General features: G+C 36.8%; 1 protein-coding gene across 1 annotated transcript in view; it reads left to right on the top strand.

The window, feature by feature from the left end:
• Positions 1-17,832, top strand: part of LOC124716404 (nucleosome-remodeling factor subunit NURF301) — a 274,017-nt gene that overhangs the window by 87,229 nt on the left and 168,956 nt on the right. The window contains exons 12-15 of the mRNA XM_047243171.1: positions 917-1,061; positions 1,729-1,980; positions 9,190-9,374; positions 11,897-12,413. Coding sequence (XP_047099127.1) covers positions 917-1,061; positions 1,729-1,980; positions 9,190-9,374; positions 11,897-12,413 — 1,099 coding nt within the window. The remainder of the gene's footprint in view (positions 1-916; positions 1,062-1,728; positions 1,981-9,189; positions 9,375-11,896; positions 12,414-17,832) is intronic.

Here is a 17,832-nt window from a genome sequence, read left to right on the forward strand (position 1 = left end):
ATTGCATCACTCTTTTGCTGCATACAAGTGTTACCCCACAGTAATGACACACTCAAAAGCATTAAACAGCGCAGTTCCATCACACCTCTACCAATTGCCTACTTGATTATTGTCCGCACCCGGTAGCTGAGTGGTCAGTGTGACAGAATGTCAATTCTAAAGGCCGGGGTTCGTTTCTCGACTGGGATGGAGATTTCCTCCACTCAGGAACTGGGTGTTGTGTTGTCCTGATAATCATCATTTCATCCCCATCGATGCACAAGTCACCGAAGTGGCATCAAATCAAAAGTCTTGCACCCGGCGAATGGTCTACCTGACAGGAGGCCCTAGTCACACGTCATTTATTTACTTGATTACTAATTATCTCGTAGATAACTGTCTCATTGTGGAACTGTGCTAATAGCTCAGAATCAGGATCTTTTCTTGCACAGATCATAAATTTTTTCTCGCCTAGCTTGCTGTTTATATTACTACTGCTCATTTGGACATATGACAACTCAACCTATTACTGTGTTAGCTGAAGCAATAATGAACAAATAAGTATGGGCTCGCAGTTATAAAACAAAAATGGAATGGGACAAAAGAATGTTATTTGCGATTGGAGCACTTTAAACACAGGTGCGCCCATTCGAGGGTTAATAACAGATCTTTACATTTATTCAACTTTAAAATAAATATTCTATTATTAGCTAGGAAAGTTGAAATAGCGAAAATAAACAATAGAATAAGACAATAAAAAGCAGTAGATCTTTTATCTTTGCAGTAAATAAATTTTTGGTATTTTGTCTAATTTTTAAGTCTAGTTTACTGTACTGTTATGTGCTAAGAGCCTGCAACTATATGCTACATTTGTATGTAGGAAAATTAGCATGTGCAAAAGATGAAATATATTTATTAAAGATATTTTCTGTTCCAGGTGTGGAAGCAAAAAGGTGAAGAGTACAGAATACATGGGCAATGGGGATGGCTTTGGCTGTCAACAACTCGTAAATATAGACTTCAAGACTGTCATAAAATGGGTCTTCGAGCAGGACCTCAAAAGATAATGGTCCAGGTTCAAGGTATCACACATTATAAACACTTTCGAATTATGATGGAATGTGTGCAGTGGAAGTTATTACTATCACACTCTCCCATTTAATGCAGTGATAATCTTATTATAGTCTTCTGAACACACACAAATATTGAAAAATAATGAAAAGCATATATGCACGTATTTTGAACTTATGGGTACATTTTGATCCACCTCTAGATAATATCTACAGTAAAACAATAACAGATTTCTTAGAATCCAACTAAGAGGATGCTGAAGTCATAGTAGCAAAGGTTACACTAGATGATATTTTTCTTTTATTTACAGTCTTTTAATTTTTTATTCATAATTTTTATCATGTCCCTTAATTTTGCAGAATTTGTTTATGGCCTGCTATTGTTCGATGAATAGCAAACTCAGTCTAACCTGCATTTCGTGTTATAGTCATTAGTACATTTCCTTTTCTTCACTTTTTCTCTTTATTACACGAAAGCAGGACATGACTGAAAATGTTTATGAACATTTTTGTGCTGTCAGGAAAGACATCTAAACAAATATTTGATGGATGAAGTGTCACTGCATTATACCTGATTGATATAAACTGAGGGGTAATGCCAGTTTTGATTGCTGTTATGATCATTTTTGTGTTTAACATTGTTTCTAAATTACACTTTGGTATTAAATTTTTGTTCTAGATGATAAAGGAATCAAAATATTGGCTGTTGATCCAAACACGTATAAATTTTTGCTAAAGAAGAGTATGGAAGATCAGTTACAAGTCACGGATGGAATTAAGATAAAATATGAGGCAGGGAACAACAACAGTGATCCCTTGAAAGTGAAAGTTGAGCCAAATGAAACTAAAAATTCATTGAAACCTGAACTAACTGATGAAAATACAAGTAAGCTTCCAGTAAACGAAGAAAAAGATAAAGAACAGAAAGGAGGTGAGATTTGGTATCATTCAGATGCTTCTTAATTTAAAATAAGTTTCTGTGAAGCAAAACATTTTTTTATCATTTTTTTGCATGAGTTGTCATTTTACGAAAAGAGAATATTATGTGATGCCAATTCTATGTAAATATATTACATGGGAGTGCTCAATTTGAACCAGCCGGTAGTAAATAAATTATAATTACTTTTATATATGTGGAGTCTGGTTTTTTTGGATATGTCCTAAAGAACAGACACCATACACCTAATAGTAATATATATATGTCTTGACAGCATTTCATATCTTCAGTGTGAATGCACCATAAGTATGATCTCTTGAGGGAATCGTGCGATATGCTATGAGCAGTGAGGAAAATGGACAGGGGGCACTACAGAAGTAGAATGTGACAAATTGAGAATTTGGGTTGAATGGGAAGTGTAACGGGATGGCCGAAGCAGTTAATGTGGCCGCCTGCTCTGCAAAGTGGGAAATCCAGGTTTGAGTCCTGGTCCTACACAAATTTTAACTTGTTGCCATTGAATTATTTCAGTGCTTTCATGTGGCCGACATCAGTATTTCTGTTCCATCATGTAAATTCTAATTAGTCCATTCAACAGTACTAAATATCACCAGAAAATTATTTGTATTATAAAACAAACTATTTATTGATCTTTTCATGTTCAATACTTGCATGTGGCAGTACAAAATATGATCGGAGAGATCGTTACATGTAATTTATGAATTTTTTTTTTTAGCATTATTGATAGAAGGTATACTTTCAAGCATACAGCTCATTTGATAATTCACTTTCAGTGCACTGTATTTTTGTGACTGACATAATCTTCGTCAGATACTGCTGTTGGTAGTGATCACACTTAGTGTTCTATATACAAGGAAGTAAATGTACGAACTCCTCCTCCTCCTCCTCCTCCTCCTTCTCCTCCTTCTTCTTCATCTTCTTACCCCGACAATTATTAATGCTACTCATTGAAATGTACACACATGAAATAATATAATGTGATTTGATAGATTAAAAAAAAGTACTCACAAAGCAGTGGCAGGAGAACACACTTATAAAGGTATTGCAGTTTGCAAGATTTCAGAGCCACTGGCTCCTTCTCGCAGAAGGGTTGAAGGTTAAGGAAGAGGGGTGAAGGAAAAAGACTGGTGAGGTTTAGGAAATGAGAAGAGTTCAGAAAAGTTGTCCAGAACCCTGGGCCATGGGAGACTTACCAGATGGGATGAGAAGGAAAGACTGATTGTTGGGGACTCCATAGCACGAGATTTGAAAACCTAAGAGCTTAAAGATGGAAGGTAGGGTAACACACAAGACAAGAAATTACTGCCAAAACATCATGAATGAGGTGATACGAGTGGAAAGCTAAGTGCATTTTATGTGGTAGAGGTGGGAGGAGGTGAGGAGAGGGACAGGAAAAAGTTGACAGGTCAGGACATGAAAATATAGAAAACTAAAATGGAGTGAAGAAAGAAATAGTTGCTGGGAATAAATGTTGATATTGAAGAAATTAGTGTAAGTTAAGGACAGGTGGATGACGGTAAGCAAGGATATGTAATGCTAGTTCCCATCTGCGGAGTTCTGAGAAACTGGTGTCTGGGGGAAGAATCCAGATGGCATGTGCGGTGAAACAGGCATCGTGGTCACAATTTTCATGTTGTAGAGCATGCTCTGCAACAGAATATTGCTAGTATACACTCTCTGCCTACATCCATTCAACCTAACTGATAACTTGGTGGTAGTCAAGCTGATGTTAAATGCCGACCAGAGTTTATATAATAGCTGACACATGACATGTCCTTTAAAAGGTGGCTTTCCCTTTGATAGTACATATTTTGCCAGTTACAGGGCTGGCACAGGTAGCTGTAGCGGGGAGCATAGGGCAAGTCTTATGGTGGTGATGGCCACAGGGGTAGGGGCCGTAGCGTAGGGAAATTGATGCAGATGGAGTATAACGTCTTACAAGGATATTGCGGAGATTGGGAGGCTAGTGAAAGTTATACTATGCGTTGTGGGCAAAATGTTGGACAGAATGGACCTCATTTCAGGACATGATTTTAGGAAGTTAGTGTTGTCAAAGTAGCTGATTAATACATTCAAGACAAGGATAATACTAAGTGACAAGAGGCATATTGCTAATTGGTTTTTTGAATGGTTCAGCAGTACCAGGATTGGATGTGAATTCCCCAAAAATCTGCTAAAAAACTAGGCTGGTGGGTTAATTACGTCTGTTGAAGGCTGAGGTGAGAATGGTGGTGTATTTCTGTAGGGAGCCTCCATCTGAAAATGTACCATATTTACTCGAATCTAAGCTGCACCTGAAAAATGAGACTCTAAATCAAGGAAAAAAAAAATTCCCGAATCTAAGCTGCACCTGAAATTTGAGACTCGAAATTCAAGGTGAGAGAAAAGTTTTAGGCCGTACCTCCAAATCGAAACAAAATTGGTCCATTATAATATGAGACATAATTTAGGTGGAATGAATGAAGATACAGCTACCGTAGTTTGGTTCGAGTCGTAAGCTTAGCAATTAAGCTTCACCAGGTAGCCATTGCTATGTGTCAGGCTCTCTGTCCGTATTTGTATGGGTACCCTTTCCTTTTCATGTGCTTCGTCTGGTTTGAATTGATTGCTTATTTTTCTTTGATCTGATAAGTGCTGTTCTCTTTCTTATAGGTGTTTACGTCACTCTAAGCTGAAAATGCATTACTGTATTGTGCCATGCATTGTTTGTCGCTTTCTGATAATGAGTGTTTACGGCCTGTCGCCACTCGCCGCATGGCTTGCTTTTGTGCACGGTACTGCCGCTTACAATTTAAAAAAAAGAGAGAGAGAGAGAGAGAAACAATGGCAAGAGACTGCTATTTGTTGTTACATACACTGCTGCTTTCTTTGATAATGATCAACAAGAACCAAATAATAGACTGTGTATGATAGAAGATGTTCTGAACGTGAGTTTAGCGAAAATTTTTCTCCGTTTGAAAATCTTTGCAGACGCCTCTTTTAGTACATTACACTCTCCACCGAAATTAGAGTCATCTTAGATTTAAAAATGTAGTCAATTGCCGTGCTTCATTTCTGACTGTTTCACTATTAGGCATAAGAATAATACGAATATAAACATGACATGATATGTGTATTCTTCCACATTTGCTGTTGTCTCACTCTAGTTTCGTAGTTTATTAGGCAGACAGGATTTAAATGAGATAGTTGGAAACACGAAAGAATACACGACAAAATGTTTAGATTCTTATTATTCTTATGGTGAAGAGAATACTGCATGTGATTCACAATTCATAAAAGTTCCTATTAGCAACCATCTCTTCTCACAGGTAGGAAAAAATTCAGAACGTAGAGTTTCCCATATTGACAAACATCCCAAACAGTCTCGCCAGTCGGATTTTCGCAGTACATTGAAATGCTGCTACATTCGAAGATGAACGATATGAAATTTGTATTTCCTTTGTTGGATAATGTATGAAAATGCAGTGGTTGAAACTCGGGGCGGAGAAAAAAGCTCATCTTCCACCCCCCCACCCCTCCTCCCCCACCCCCGACGTAGAGGTTTTGGCACCAGTATTTATCTTTGTGCCTGCAAAGCAAGCCTTTGTAGCGCTACATATATTCGACGGCAGAAGTTAGTTGTGGCGGCACCTACCAACATTTTTCAGAACTTCCGCTTACTTTGCACTCGATTCTAAGCCGCAGGCAGTTTTTTGGATTACAAAAACCAGAAAAAAAAGTGCGCCTTAGATTCGAGTAAATACGGTACCTTGCCTCGAATGTCAATGCTATATGGGAAGAAATGTTTGACATGGAAAGGATGGCAACTGTCAGAATGTAAGTACAATTTTTTGTTGGTAGGGTTAATGTTAACAGAAGTGTGTAGCTGACCTTCAGTGAGGATGAGATCAACTTCAAGGAAAGTGGCATGGGATTAGGAATAGGACATTATGAAATTTAATTGGGATAATCTATTTAGAGATTCCAAGAATTTTAACAGGTCAGGCTCACTGTGAGTCCATATGCCAAAGATGTCATCAACGCACCTAAACCAAAACAGCGACTGAAAGCTTATAGGTCCCAGGAAAGAACGGTGTTCCACTACAGATCCTATTTTTCCACATTATCTCCTACCAGCTCTATGGATATCCTCCAACAAGACACAGAGGCATGTGTGTCCTGTCAGTACCAGTCTTTGTTCTGTTCACAAAACCATTTCTTCACTGCGCAAATCACCTCCTTGTCATCCTCGAAATGTTATCCACAAATTCTACCCTTTAATAGCCCATACACTTAAGTCTGAGGGAGTTAGGTCAGACCTGCAGGGTGGATAGGGTAACAATGTCCAACCTTGTTTCATGATATCCATTCTTATATTTTATCCAGACAGTAATTTACCCTTCCAAAGGAATTTTTTGCAAGTTTTACGAAATAATGTGACTATGCAACTGATGCAGAAGAGGGGAGGCCAAATGCCGATAGGTTTCCTGGTCAATCAAAGAAACTACTGGCTTCACACCAACCTGGAACTGGATTTTAATACTGTTGACATTCAGCTCAATGAAGGGATTATTAGGAACTTAGTTGTTCTGCCAATACTGGAGTTAAATTAAAAACCAATGCTTGGTTGGGTTCTGCCACCCATAATGTATTGGCGAACACCGGCACATTGTTCTCCTGCTGTGGCACCCTATTGCCACAAGTGCCCACACTTGAGACACATGTTTTTAAAAAGAAAAGGGCAGTGGACACTGGCAATGTTCATGGTGTGTTAAACAGTCTGGACGAGACTTAAACATCAGTGGGGACAAACCTGATGCTGAGGTGGGGCATCCTCTGTGATCTGCCGCAGGTATAAAAGGGAATGCTGACTATCTGTAATCTCTTCACAGCTGAAATGTTTGTCACAGTTGGGGAATGTTTCATATTTCATAAGGAACTTAAGCTACAACTTGAGCTACTTCTAGATGCCTGGTATGGCTGTTCCTGTTTATCAAGTCTTTCGAAATCTACTTGGGAGCAATAATGTGACTATGTAGCTGATGCAGAAGAGGGGAGGCCAAATGCCAATAGGTTTCCTGGTCACAAGTCGTGTCTTTAGTGTCATCCAGGTGACTGATTTGTTGAAGTGTGGCAGAAAGCTTAGCTATTTATCAACAACATGAGAGCTGATGCAGACATCTCTGACTTTCAGCAATATTTGAGATTGTGCTTAACTTAGGGTTGGATGATTTCAAAGCTCATCTGAATGTCTTTGTCTGGTGCTAATCTTACAACTACCTCTGTGATTAAAGAATCAGCATTTGAGACACCACAGTTACTACATTCAAACTTGCACTTCTCGGGGAGCACTTGCAAATCCGCTGTTCAGGAAACACAAGACTAGCCTCTGCATTTCCATATTGCTGAAAATGTAATCTCGCAACCACTTTATGCACTTAGCGGCAGAAATGATCACTCAGCAAACTGCACTATTCATTAAATTCTGATGCTGTAGGGCCTATGCGCAGATGCAGCTTTTGCGCAATCTTATACAAACAACAACAACTACTACTACTACTACTACTACTACTTCTACTACTACTACTACTACTACTACTGCTACTGCTACTACTCCTGCTGTTACTGCTGAGTAACAAAGTGCTCTGGATTGCGAGATCTGGTATGTTTCGTACCTTGCGACACAGTCTAAAGCAGGCAGTTTTTGCACCTTTCTAGGTTTCATGAAACACAGTGACTGATGTGGTGGATGCAAAGGCTCCCCTGTATGTCCTTGTTCTGCCAGCTGTAGGCCCATGTTTCAGATCAGCTGTGCATTGGTTAAGCTATTCCTGCATCTGCCCCTGCTGTCGTCATTGCAGTAGCATATGTTCTTGCAGTTGTTCCTGCAGTGTTATTTGACACTGCCAAAATGCCAGAAACTTATGATCCATCATTACAAGTTTATTCACACGTGAGAGTCAGCTTCGTAGCCACTTTAGTAATGTGCAACCAGATGTGGGAATGCCACTAGTTGGTTTCTGAGAAACTGGAGTGGTCATAAAGTAGATGATGATGACAGTACACAATTCTGAAAGACAAACAGAGAGTAATCCAAAATGTGAAAGCTTAAGAATTATCAACTGTATAAAAACAAAGTCACAACAGCAAACCAAGAGAAAAACCGAGAGTAAATGAGTAACCACATGCAAAAATAATGCTATCAACTGTAAAATTTTGGAAACATCAACACAACTGGAGGAGAAAAACGCTCACACTTTCCTCCTAACTTATGCTGCCAGAGGGTCTTGCCAACTGTCGCAAGGTCAGTGCTGCCCGCAGTGTGGACATGAAACCAAACTGCTGTTTACGGCCAGTACTAGTATGTTCATCTTGACCTTGGTATCAGAGTCCAATGAGGATAGTAAAATGCCAAAGGGTTGGGTGTGATAAAGTACTGTCACAGCAGATTTTATGGAGCTGGGGATGGGTTAAGACCTGGAAAACCATTGCAGCATTTACTCATGCCAGCATAACAGTTCGTTCTTAATAAGTTGTGCTTATTTGTCAATAATATTATAAATAATTCAAACAAAGGTCTGTCTGAATGTTTTGCAATGTTTGGATTAGTGTAGAAATATCTTTGCCTATGATTAATTGTCTTGTATGCCTAGTTACAAAGTTTGTAGAGAGTTACAACTTGATGTAAAACTGCAAGCCACTATTGTGAAGTATGTGGTATTAAAAGTGTTAGGAATTCTCCTTCCCTTGTTTAACTGCATGTATTAGATTTGTCATAATACTATTTTCAGTGTGCCTTATTTGTTGAACATGAAACATACTAAGACCCGAATAGCTCAATTAATTAATTGCATGTATTTTTTTGTTTTTTTGTATTTTAAGTATTTGTTGCATTTTGTATGACATGTAATGATGATCATTTAATATGCAACAGCTACAGATTAGATTGCTAAAAGAAAAACATTTCAGTACATTAGTTACTAGAAGGAACACTGTAGCACATGTTTGATTTGAAAGAAGGAGAAGTGGTGATTATATGTGAAGCATTGATCGAGCAGATATAATTTTTAGCTGTCTGATTCCAGTTTTGTTATTGGAAATGAAAAAAGAAAATGCTTTAGACATTTTAATATTATACTGTCTTGGTGAAATAAGCTGCAAAAACTTGTTCTGGTATTTAACAGAATTTTTTATCTATTTTAGTTGCATTAAAAAACCTAAAGGTTTTCCCACCAATTACAAAGTTTGAAGAAATAAATATTACAAAGGCACTGACATCTCCTGGACGACTATATTACCCAAAAATTGCAAGGAAGTCAAGATTAGATGAATTTCTAAGCAGAAGAACACATTTGAAAATACTGGAAGAAAGGAAGCTGGCTCAGAATGTAAGTTTTTAAATAGATTATTTCAGCATTTATTGAAATTTGTTTTGTGTACCCGAAGTTTCAAAACAGTGCAATATCTGAATTACACATAGCACATTCTTTACTATTAAACAAAGGATGCTATCATTTTCTATTACTATGCTGTCATAATGTTGAGGAACAATAATTACTACAGCTGTGTGGCTTCCCATTCATCATGCCATGTGTGGATTTTCTGAGTTAACAAAGCATGCAAATTCCTACACTTCTTCATTCATGAAATTTGAGGAGATAAAATTATTATTGCATGCATATTTCGAAACTGTGGCACCAATATGAAATTGGCTAAATACATTCATACTGAATCAGTTTTAGTCTAGCAAATAAGTGCATTTGCTCTTTATAATGTTCAAAAATTTGACCTATATGCAGCAGTCACCAACTCAGTCCTTGTACGGTGATGGAAAGTACTTGTTCAGTGTGTATATGTCCAGAGACAAGCGGGAAATCTAGAAAAAAACCAGGATTTTTTTCATCCAGGAAAAATTTAGGCATTTTTGGAATTCCAGAAATTTTTAATTGTTTTAGTTTTCAGTCAAATTTTTGTAATTTTGACTGGTAAGAATTTCTAACAAAGAATTTTGCTTTAGCATGCTGCTGCAGAATAATACTGCACCAATAGAAAGATAAATGAGAGAATAACAACAAATACAGGTTCAGTTGAGAAGAAAATGTGCCATTTATAACAGCAACACGCAGTGCACACACAAGTGTCTGCCAACAGCAAAATGTGTCAAAGACTATGCAATACTTCGACAACAAACTACTTGAATGAGTCTTTCTTGTTGACCTCGTTTCAATGAGTGTGACATCACAACTTTTTACATTTCTAACAGGTCGCAGAAAAATGTTGCGAACGGTGGTTTGAGAAGTGTTACTTTAAAAGTAAATTTCCTTTTACGCAAGATGAATTATGTTATCTGTGAGAATGTGTGATGAATTACTTAAATCATGGAGCATTATACTCCCATTCAAAACTTAAAACTGAGGACAAAGCACATAGGAAAACTTTTGGCCCAAAAGACCAGACATTTATGCTATTACTTAAAATTTTACTGGTACATTTGTGTTTGATATATCTTAAAGGGTAACACACCTTAAAAAAGTTCAGGTTTCAAAGTTAGTTTGTCATATTTATTTTTGTTCTTTCATAGATTACAAATTATGTAGTAATGATGGGAAAAAGTATAATTATCCTTAAAAAAACAGCGTGAAGTCAATTCTTTAGCAATTACACATGTAATTGGCTTTTCTATGAAAATATGGAACATGTACGCACCCAGGTCACCTAAGAAATGTTTGGTGCACAGCAGTGAAATTTCTAATTGTGCTCATCAGAAGTTTTCAGCTGCTGCAATTTAAGCTGTGTAAAGCTTAGCTTTTATTGTAGCTATATGTTTGCATATTAATTTAAACCATTAACTTTTCTTGTTTGTGCATTTGTGCTACTTAACAATGCTCTGAATACATTCTGTCATTGGCTGACGAGACCATGTGACATGAACTGTAATTGGCTGACAAAAGTGTGACACAATCTAAATTTCAATGCTTTGGAAGCTATTATCTATATTTGGTGGAATGTGTTTACGCTTTCGTAGTACAAAAATATGCAGTGTAAATGTTTCTGTGCATCAAACATCTTTACAAAACATATTTTTTTCTGGCTTTAGTTTCCTAAAGTGCTGGGAAGTTCTATGTGAGTTTATAAAACCTTCACTATTCAAAGGATTGAGAAGCTTCACAGCTTCGAGGAAAAATATATTGTCACTTAACACAGAAAAAATGTCCTTTCATGTGGAAAAAAGTGAATTTTCACCTGGGAAAATTGAATTTTCACCAGGGAAAATTGAATTTTCAGCAGGGAAAAAGTGTACTCTCACCTGGGAAAATGTGTATTTGTAACCAAAAAATCTGGGAAAAATCCGAGAGGTATTTCCCCCCCCACCTCCCCCCTTTACCCGTGTATGCACCCTGTTGTTCGTAAGAATCAACAAACAAAATAGTGAGAGAAGGTAACTATTCACATGCGGTAGAATAATGGATGGAGCCCAGGCTCCATCGGATTAGAGAATTGCTGTAGCTTTCAAACTTAGTGTGAAATGTACCTGTGCGTCATACAGTTTGAATTGTACAGGCAAATGATTGTCTTCACATTTTTTATAAATTGTGTGGTCTAGATTAAATTTTCTTGAGCTTCACTAATGAAAGATTTATACTGTCAGAATGACTGAAAATTATGTAATGTCACTGTAGATAATAATTTCTTGTTATGTTTGATATGATAGTCCTTTCATTTACAAGAATGGAGAACGATTTAACAGTAAAATACCATAGGTGATTAATTTTTAATGAATGACAATGATGCAGTTATGGGTTACAGGATAGAAGAAAAGCCATTGATTAATACAGTTATAATGTGTTTCATTTACTGTGTTGTTTTCCATGAGTTCTTATGCTTTTTTCTCTCCCTCTCTTTTTTCCAGCAAGCATCAAAAGGATCAGTAAAAGTAGGTGTGAATGGTGATACATCTAAGTCATCAGATGCAGAGGGTGATGTAGATATTGAGAATGATGCGAGTGATGCAGAAAGTGAGAGTGGTGTGGATCATCTTCTGCCTTCTATGGTGCTTGGCAAACTGTGTGTGTCAAACAACTCACAAACTTCATTTTTCAGCAAGGATATATTGAACACTATTTCTAAGAAAGTGAGTGGCATTCGGCAACAGTACTCAAAGTTGGCTCGTCTTGGTAAAAGTTTGAAGTGCTATTCTCTTAGTTGCAATGAAAACGATAATAAACAGGCTGCAACAACAGGAGTAAGCAGTTGCTATTCACCTATTTGTCAACAAAAAGCAAGAGTTCGCAAGGAGTTGCTGCTGCTACTGAAGAAAGCCAACAGTCATACCAATAACAACAGTGTTTCTGGTGCATTGAACAATGGATCCACATTGCCTGCTCAGAAAATAAAAAATTCAGATGATTCCACTGTATACAACGAAGGTAAGTATTCAAAAAATTGAGCGGTTATTTATTATTAATAATTTTCAATCCATTTTAATTTATTTAAAACTTGGAAATATGATGGTCAGATCCTTTGTTTCTTAGTTTGTGGTGAAGGTAGGTGTGTTACTCATTTTATCTACTAGAATGGAAGAAATTTGGAAAATAATGAATGATAGGTAATTTGGAAGAAATAAGACATCAAAAATGTAGGGAACTCGTAGATTCTTGCGTGTTTATCAGATCATGCCTTCGTATACCTTTCAATAACTGGACTTCGAATTTAGCCTTCAAAAGAAGATTGTCAGAAACTTCTGAAAGAATGTAAAATATTCTCTACCTCTCATATGTAATCAAATTTTATTGTCATATGACACAATTATCACCAGTTAAAAGCATGGATAGCTGTATGCTAAAGTTACTGAAACAAAATTTTGAGAGATAACGAGCAAAGAACACCGTGATTATCTTCAGTACTGAAGATAAGGTGCAGTTCTTGACAGGTTTTGTAACGTTACTAACCAGTTTGGAGCCTCTTTAGTCTCGTTAAAATCCACCAATCAAGGCTTTTCCCAATAATTGCTAGGTTATTCAGACAATTCATAATGGTGTGACACAACACCATTGTTGCTTTTCTTTTTCCCTGATCAATCTTGTTATTAAAAAATTGGCTTATTATTACAATCGAGCTTTCACTATACAGATCTATAAGTTACACATTCTACAAGTGATTTGACAAAATCTTCTCACAGAACTGACATAGATGATTGACTTACTGATATAGATTTTCATCTTTTAGCGATTGGCCATTGACTCTAGAATCTTACATGTTGGATGCTTGTTACAGACTCAGTAAAACTAGAATGCTTGCCTTCTTCTGACTGTGGCTTTTTGTGAGATGACATATTTATAGGAACCCATATTACAAAAATTACAGATTGGCGAAATACAAAAATATTGCATTTTAGATATTGAAATAAAGGCCAGAAACAGGAAAAAATATGCACATACAATATTCGCTGAAGTAAAATCATGTAACCAAAAACTGTATTATAATCAGAAAATGACAAAATAATAAGTACTACTTTATGAGAGGGAAGTTGTAATGTGCACGAGGATTCCCCAAGCTGGCCAAGAATTTCTGAGAAAGTGAAATTTTTTAGTTAGAATGATTGACAAACGTATGTTATGTAAGTAACAGTATACATTTTTGGAAACAGAAAAATGGAGGTTACTAAACTATGACACTTGACTTTTGGAATAAAATATTCTTCATAGACTGGAATATCCTGGAAAAAAATAACTTTTGAAATGTTAAGATTTTAGAAAAAGTGAAACAGTTATTCAACAGAGGAGAATGAGGGTTTCAAATAAGCTATGTTAATCTAGAATAAACAATTTTTAGCAGGTGGAATTTTGAGGTACACCTAGTTTCGAGGTATCGAAAATTTGGAATATTTCTTTAACTAAATTATTTCAAAATGGACTTTTTGTGTTATTGTCATCAGTAGACAGCAAGTTATACTGTGGAAAACAAAATTTAGTGGACTACTGCATGAGTTAAGAATTGGGAAATTTAATGTGGTATGTATAGTATATGCATTACAATGAATAGATATCAGAAAAGGAAAAAAATAATAGTGGCATCAGGAGTGGTTTAGGAACAAGTATTGTAATCCACCTTGCTCTTTAACAGTTTCAGCTTCTTTTGCATCTTTCCTTATGGCAGCAGCGGTGTAGTGTGCTGATGTTGGCAATGACCATTGAATGAATAGAATGACGACACACAGTGCTCATGCAAGCGTGTGCCAACAGCAAAATGTGTCAAAGGCTTTAGGAAGACTGTGCAATGCTTCATAACAACAAATTACCTCTGATGACTGTGAAGTAACAACTGTTTACATTTGATTCGTTTTAGCAGTAATGAGCGGACTCATGCGCATGTGAAATTGAGTCGCGTGTGAGTAGTAGATTCTTCCACTTCTAGGTACAGGAATGTGGCTGTGAAACACATCCCTTTTGATATTTGAACATTTTTGAACACATTTTAAGTTGATTTCTGAACGAATCCTAAGTTGATTTTTGAATGCGTGCATAGTGTATGTGATGTCATTGTCAGGAGAATCATCGTCGCATCTAGAAATAAACTTTCCGCAGACAATAGGGGATGGGGCTATAAGAGCTGAGCGGAGTAAAGCCGAACAGATGAATGCCAATCGCTGTCTGATTATGTGGTTCATTGGGTTTCCGAATGATCAGCGTTGTTATAGTTATTAGCGAAATCCATAGATTCAGACTACCAGAATGGAAATAAACAACTAACAGGAATAACAGGTGTACCCAAGAAAATGAAATTTTGACAGAACATTTTTGACCAGATTGCTACACTAATAAGGACCAGTTGTCAGCCGCTTAAGTTATAGTCTGGAAGTAATGCGGAAAACGTGTTGTACTAACATGTAACAACGCCTAACCGGAGAATAATCGCAGGATAACCAAACCTGTGATTCTGCCAGGGTTAGAAGTTAATCGGCGAACAAATTTTGACAATGGCAGGAATAGCTACAGAATTGGTGATGACAAGATTGTTTGTTAGGATGAGGAAGGAGAAGAAACGGGGACCTCACACAAATTATGGAAGAATAACACAGTTCCAAATTTATATAAAAATTTCGTAATACTAATTTTCGATCTCACGCTTGAGACACTGGTGTGTATGAATGAAATGTGAAACTATTTCCTAACATAAAGCTTTTTGCTTGTAGTAGGCCTAATAGGCATTTGATATTGGTACTTCGTGAATTATATTCTGTCGTGTTAAAAAATGACCATTTGTGCCAAAACAGTCCCATTTATTAGATGTGTGTTGTAATCAGATTGAGAAACCACACCAGTCTTGGGTATTATTTGTATTAACAGCGTTTTCAGTATAAGGTAACGATATTTTGATTTTTCATGCAGCAAAACGTTCGATGAACTTTGATGAGGTAACAGATTCTTTCACAGAAAGGAAAGCACGTCATGTAAAGCTGTAACAAGATTAGAGAGAAAAAAATGCTAAGAGCTAAGAATTGAAGAAATGTTTACTTTCTTGTTTGCTTCTCGTCTTTATTGGTTTTATGTATCCTATATTTAATTTTATGTCACACAAAACAGCAAAGTGTTAGCTAATAGGCAGTAAAGAGTGCAAATTTTCTGTAGAGTTCTTCTTCTCTCGATTACCAATAATCCCATTCGCTATTAATTGCGAGAACCGGTTGACTGGGAGCAGGAGAGGCACCACAGGACATTTCAATTTCCACTGTCCGGAATATAGTTTGATGGCATCCATTACAATATATACAAGTTTCAATACCACAGAGCGAACTATAGTGATGTGTGATAGAAGAATGCTGTCTGAAGAGACGTGGTACTGCACTTTGGCACACTTACAACCAAACAACATGTCTTACATTTCCTCGAACATATATGTTTTATGTTTCAGACTTTTCAGAAAGATGTGTGCTACAAGATGAACATATTTTTGAAAATTCGATTTTTTTTAGTATTGACCCGGTTAGCAAATATCATATATCCGGAGCTGATGCGCAGAGCATTCTGAATTATAGTGGGTAGGCTCCACATGACCCATATTTACATTTAATGATTTTACTGTTTCTCCTTTGTTTACTGTCACGTCAAATGAAAACAAAACGGGTATCTGTGGCCAGGAGCTATCAAGTGAATTAAAATACATTCACATAATTAAGGAAGGCTAAAATGTGTTATTAATTTCAGATTTTACTTTATTCCCACCTTTCTGACAGTGAAGTTATTTTTGTCTGTCTGCTAAAGAAATTTGACTTATATTAACCTTTTCCGCAGAGGCAGTCAATGTATTTGAAACGAAATGTTTAATTTCACAGTACTGGCTAGTTTCAAGTGTTCGCTGTACTTAAAGTGCATGTTTTCATCTTCTAGCACGTTTGGCATTATGCCATAATAAAGAACCAAACATGATGTAATACAGTACTGGTGCTCCAAGAAAATTTAAATCCCGCAAACCACACTGGAAGATAATACATTATGTCATGAAAGAAACAAGACATCAGAGGATACTCCAAGAGGATCGGAATTTCATTAACCATACTAAAATGCCCACATTTAAAGAGCATGCTTAAAGTGCACATCCCTATGTCTAGATTCCCAATGGAGTAGACCTCGACCTGATATTAATCTTTGCAGTGTATTACACGTACGTACATACGGGCTTCCTACGTCATGGTAGCTGCGCAAGCGCGGTGTCGCCTGTTATATGCACTCTCTGGCAACTGCTGAAATGAACCTATTTCTAACAAGTCGCGGGAAAATATTGCGAATGGTGGTTAGAAAGGCGTTACTTTCAAAGTAAATATCCTTTTACGTAAGTTGAACCATGTGCAAGAATGTACAATGAATTCCTTAAATCACAGAGCGTTTGACTCTCATTTAAAAATCAACTCTTTGATGTGGAAGCCATTTAGAAGAATTTCGAACCCTGATCAGACGTTTATGTCACTATTAAAAATGTTACTGGCACATTTGTGTGATATATCTTAAAGTGTAACACGCGCAAAAAAGATCAACATTATAACTATGCAAAAGCTTAGCTTCTCTTGCAGCTTATTTACCTTAGATACCAATATTATTTGCAAAAGCTTTGCTTATCTTGTAGCAACACTATGTACATTAATTTAAACTATTAACTTTCCCTGTTTGTGTGTTCGTGCTACTTGACAGAGATGTTGCTGTTGACTGATACATCATGTGTCCTATGCTCTGAATATCCGCTGTCATCGGCTGCCGAGATCACATAACATGAGCTATGGCTGGCTTATAGAAATGCATCACAATCTCGATTTCAGTGATTCGGAAAGTAACATGCAGTGTTTGGTGGAATTCCAATGTATACTTTCATAATACGAAAATACGCAGCGTTGATTTTGCTGCACATCAAAGATATTTCCAAAACGTGTCTTTTTTTTCCTTGAGTTTTGTTTCCTAAAGTGCCGGGATATTCAACGCCCGTGTTTAAAAATCATAACCATTCAAAGGATTGATAGGTTTCGCAGGGAAAATATGTCACTTAACACAGAAAAAGTGTGTTTTCACCCGGGAGAAAGTGTATTTTTAAATGGGAAATCCAGGAATTTTTTTTCCTTGTCCATGTATACACCCTGACTCTTCACCTTTCTGCTTTCCCTTCTTTGCTTAGAACTGGATTTCCATATGAGCTCTTGATATTCATACAAGCGGTTCTCTTTTTTCCAAAGGCCTCTTTAATTTTCTTGTAGACAGTAGAAAATGCCTTACCTTTAGGGGTAGTCTTTCTCTCAGGAATACTAGAATTAACAGGCTTCTTTTCTTTTCTGCTTAACTTTTCATTATACTGTGAAGCAAT

The sequence above is a fragment of the Schistocerca piceifrons genome, chromosome 1, assembly GCF_021461385.2.
Source record: "Schistocerca piceifrons isolate TAMUIC-IGC-003096 chromosome 1, iqSchPice1.1, whole genome shotgun sequence".
Taxonomy (NCBI): domain Eukaryota; kingdom Metazoa; phylum Arthropoda; class Insecta; order Orthoptera; family Acrididae; genus Schistocerca; species Schistocerca piceifrons.